The sequence below is a fragment of the Lipotes vexillifer genome, unplaced genomic scaffold (assembly GCF_000442215.2).
Source record: "Lipotes vexillifer unplaced genomic scaffold, Lipotes_vexillifer_v1.1 scaffold648, whole genome shotgun sequence".
Lineage (NCBI taxonomy): Eukaryota > Metazoa > Chordata > Mammalia > Artiodactyla > Lipotidae > Lipotes > Lipotes vexillifer.
The window spans coordinates 1,889,011-1,892,287 of record NW_006797096.1 but is presented as its reverse complement, the minus strand read 5'-3'; the positions used below and the strand labels follow the sequence as shown (position 1 = coordinate 1,892,287).

Sequence of the window (3,277 nt, the reverse complement as noted above, 5' to 3'; positions counted from 1 at the left end):
CAAAAAAAAAAAAAAAAAAAAAAAAATATTATGAGTTTTGGGGATAAACAACTTTGGCCAGGTATTTTCTTTTTGGGTTTAAGCAACTATATTTTTGAATGATATTGCATGGGAAAATTATCTTCTCAATCCAGACGTCCTGTGGATGAAGGCTCAACTGAGTAACTCCCAATTAAACTGTTCAAATCTTTTTAAACATTTATGTCAGGGATATCCTAATTTTGTAAAATGAATACATAAATAAGATATTTTGTACATATAAACCTATAAGAATTAAAATATGGTTAAAAATGTGTTTGTGTGTGTGTGTGTGTGTGTGTGTGTGTGTGTATATATATATCACCAAAAATGGTTATGGCTATTTCTGGTGAGTGGGATTATGGGTGATTTTCACTTTCATCTTATTCTTTTAAGCATTTTCTAGTTTTTCCATAATGAACGTGTGTGACTTTTATGAAGATAAAAAATACTTGTTACAAAAATGAGGTTTATGATATGAAATATAGATTATAACATAAGAAGTGATATTTACCTGCATTTACATACATTTACATGCATTTACATGCATCCATTTATGAGTATTTTAGAAAATGGTAGATTACTCTCACATTGACTCTGAGCATTTGATTGGTGGGTGTACAAATTAGTAGATGATTTATATCCATGAAGACATTTAATTAATCTTATCAAGAAACCATCAGACTGGGGAGAAAATATGGCCTCACTACATGGAGCAGGTAGCTGATAGGCTGAGTTTCAAACAGTGAAGGAAATCAAAGCGATTCACTTCTTACCGTTGCATGTGACAGAGTGAATTTGCCAGACCGTTGGGCTATGAAAAATGGCCTGAAATCTTGGAAACAAAGGAATTAGTTTTCTGAAAGCAGGGACAATTGAGGACTGAAAATGTTGAGCCCAGTCAAGAAAGGAAGATTAGAAGTATCTTTCTGTTGTGTTGTGTTTTTTGGGTTCCCTAACCTGCCCCATTCCAGAAAAGGATATTTTTTACTGCCAAAGATGATCAAGAACTTTTGTTTAAAGGTCAGAAGTGCTCGTGCTTTGGGGGTGAAGATCACACGATTCTGCAGTTACCATGTCACTGGGGCTGCTGGGAATAGGCAGACATGGCTCTCCAGGCCAAAATCAGTGCAGAGAAGGAGCTCCCGGAGTGGAGGAGGGCTGATTCCCTGGTCTTGGCCATCTGGGGAGGGACTGGCCCAAGGCAGGTGATTGGAATTCTTTCTGTGGTCAGTGCAATCAGCTGAGCGTCAGCCTGAGGGGACAGAGGAAAATCCAGGTTGGTCAGTATTATTGGAGTCCAAGAAATGCTGAGTCAGATCTGGAGATGGGAAGAGGACTGGATCATATAGGGGAAGGAAATGAGTAATTATGACATATTCCTTTAAGCAGTATTCCTAAATCCTGGGTCACTTTATTCTTTCACTCTACGGCTGGCTGTTTTGAAGAGGTCAGTTAAGTATTTGGGCTTCTTTTAACATAGATATGAAAATACACATTTCTTTTAAGAAGCAGAGAATCAATTCTTTTCTCTCTAGGAGGCAATGTGCTTCTACTGGAGCCAGACGGTCTGGGCTTGAATCTTAACCTTGGGTAAATTACTATACCTTAATTTCCTCAGTAGTAAAATGAAGAAAATCATCATAGTTACCTGATAGAGTTGTAGGAATGAGTAATGAGATAATCTGTAAAATATTTAGCGCAGTGCTCAGTCAATGCAAACTACCATTATTGTTGATATTACGAAGCTATGAAGAAATCCACACAGGGTGGACTCAGTGACCTACTCAATGCTGCGTGTCTGCCATGGTCAGCAGGTTGGCATTGCTGTGTGCATGTGTATCTAGCAGATGGCTCCTGAGTCCTCGCCTCCGGGCTGGGAGGCGCTGTCATGAAATGGAATGAATTAGAAAAGCAGCAGCAGGTCATGAGATCACATGTTTCCTAAATGAAGGACAGACTGTGTGTACTCCATATTTGTATAGGAAACATGGAAAGTGGCATTATCAAATACTTCTCCATGGTCTGGGTTATTTTTTGTGTTTGTTTTTGTTGAAGAATTGGATAGATTAGGTAGGACAGAGGGAGGGAATACTTAGAACAGTTTTGTGAAATCAGTCAGTTATTTCACATTTGGCTATTAGTTTTTGAGGCACCATAAATTATCCTACTACAGGATTGCCCAGATGATCAAATTACATAACAGATGGGGAAATGCTTTTTATGAAGTTAAAATTACGACATATACTAAAGGTATTTGTGTGATTTATTTTTATCATCTTGTACTTTGATTAGCTTATATCTTATAATGTTCTCTTATAATTTGATTAGACACACATTAGCTTTTTTTTTAACATCTTTATTGGAGTATAATTGCTTTACAATGGTGTGTCAGTTTCTGCTTTATAACAAAGTTAATCAGTTATGCATATACATATGTTCCCATATCTCTTCCCTCTTGCGTCTTCACATTAGCTTTTAAATTTACCTGAGTGGTCTAAGGAGCAGGAAGTAGAAAAATCACCTTTTAGGAAAATAAACAGTAATTCCATACCATCTCTGTGAACCTATCTGCACAGGACATTCGAACCCATTCTGGGGTCGCTGGGCTCTTCACTGTGAGGTCCTCAGCTATGTCTCCTTCTCTGTGTGCTGAGCCGCAGCATCAGTGATGGTGAAGAACACCGATGACCCCAGGAACATCCCAGACACTCCCAGACCCTGCAAAAAAACACATTTGTTTTAGAAGCTTCTATTACTAAACCACAAGCCACTGTAGGTGAGGGACAGATCTTTTTCACCATTGTATCCCCAACTCCTAGCACAGTGTCTTGCACACAGTAATTTCTAATAATTGTTTGTTGACTGACTTACTGACTGAATGAAGCTTGAGTACTCAAAAATCCTAATATTGCCTGAACTCCCCTTTTCAAAAATCCTGTGTGGGTTAAATCTTTGTTCTATAGGAAAGGTGTGTGTGTGTGTGTGTGTGTGTGTGTGTGTGTGTGTGTGTGTGTGTGTTGGGTGAGGGGAGGATAGCCTGTTTTAAAAACACATTCAGTGAGGGGCTTCCCTGGTGGCGCAGTGGTTGGGAGTCCGCCTGCCGATGCAGGGGAAACGGGTTCGTGCCCCGGTCTGGGAGGATCCCACATGCCGCAGAGCGGCTGGGCCCGTGAGCCATGGCCGCTAGGCCTGCACGTCCGGAGCCTGTGCTCCGCAACGGGAGAGGCCGCGGCAGTGAGAGGCCCGCGTACCACAA

The 3,277-nt window shown here is 40.3% G+C and overlaps 1 protein-coding gene across 1 annotated transcript in view; it reads right to left on the bottom strand.

The window, feature by feature from the left end:
• LOC103073747 (aldehyde oxidase 2-like) overlaps positions 1 to 3,277 on the bottom strand; it is an 87,295-nt gene that overhangs the window by 7,076 nt on the left and 76,942 nt on the right. Inside the window, 2 exon segments of the mRNA XM_007469202.1 lie at positions 2,573 to 2,673; positions 2,676 to 2,739. Of these exon segments, the coding sequence (XP_007469264.1) occupies positions 2,573 to 2,673; positions 2,676 to 2,739 (165 nt within the window).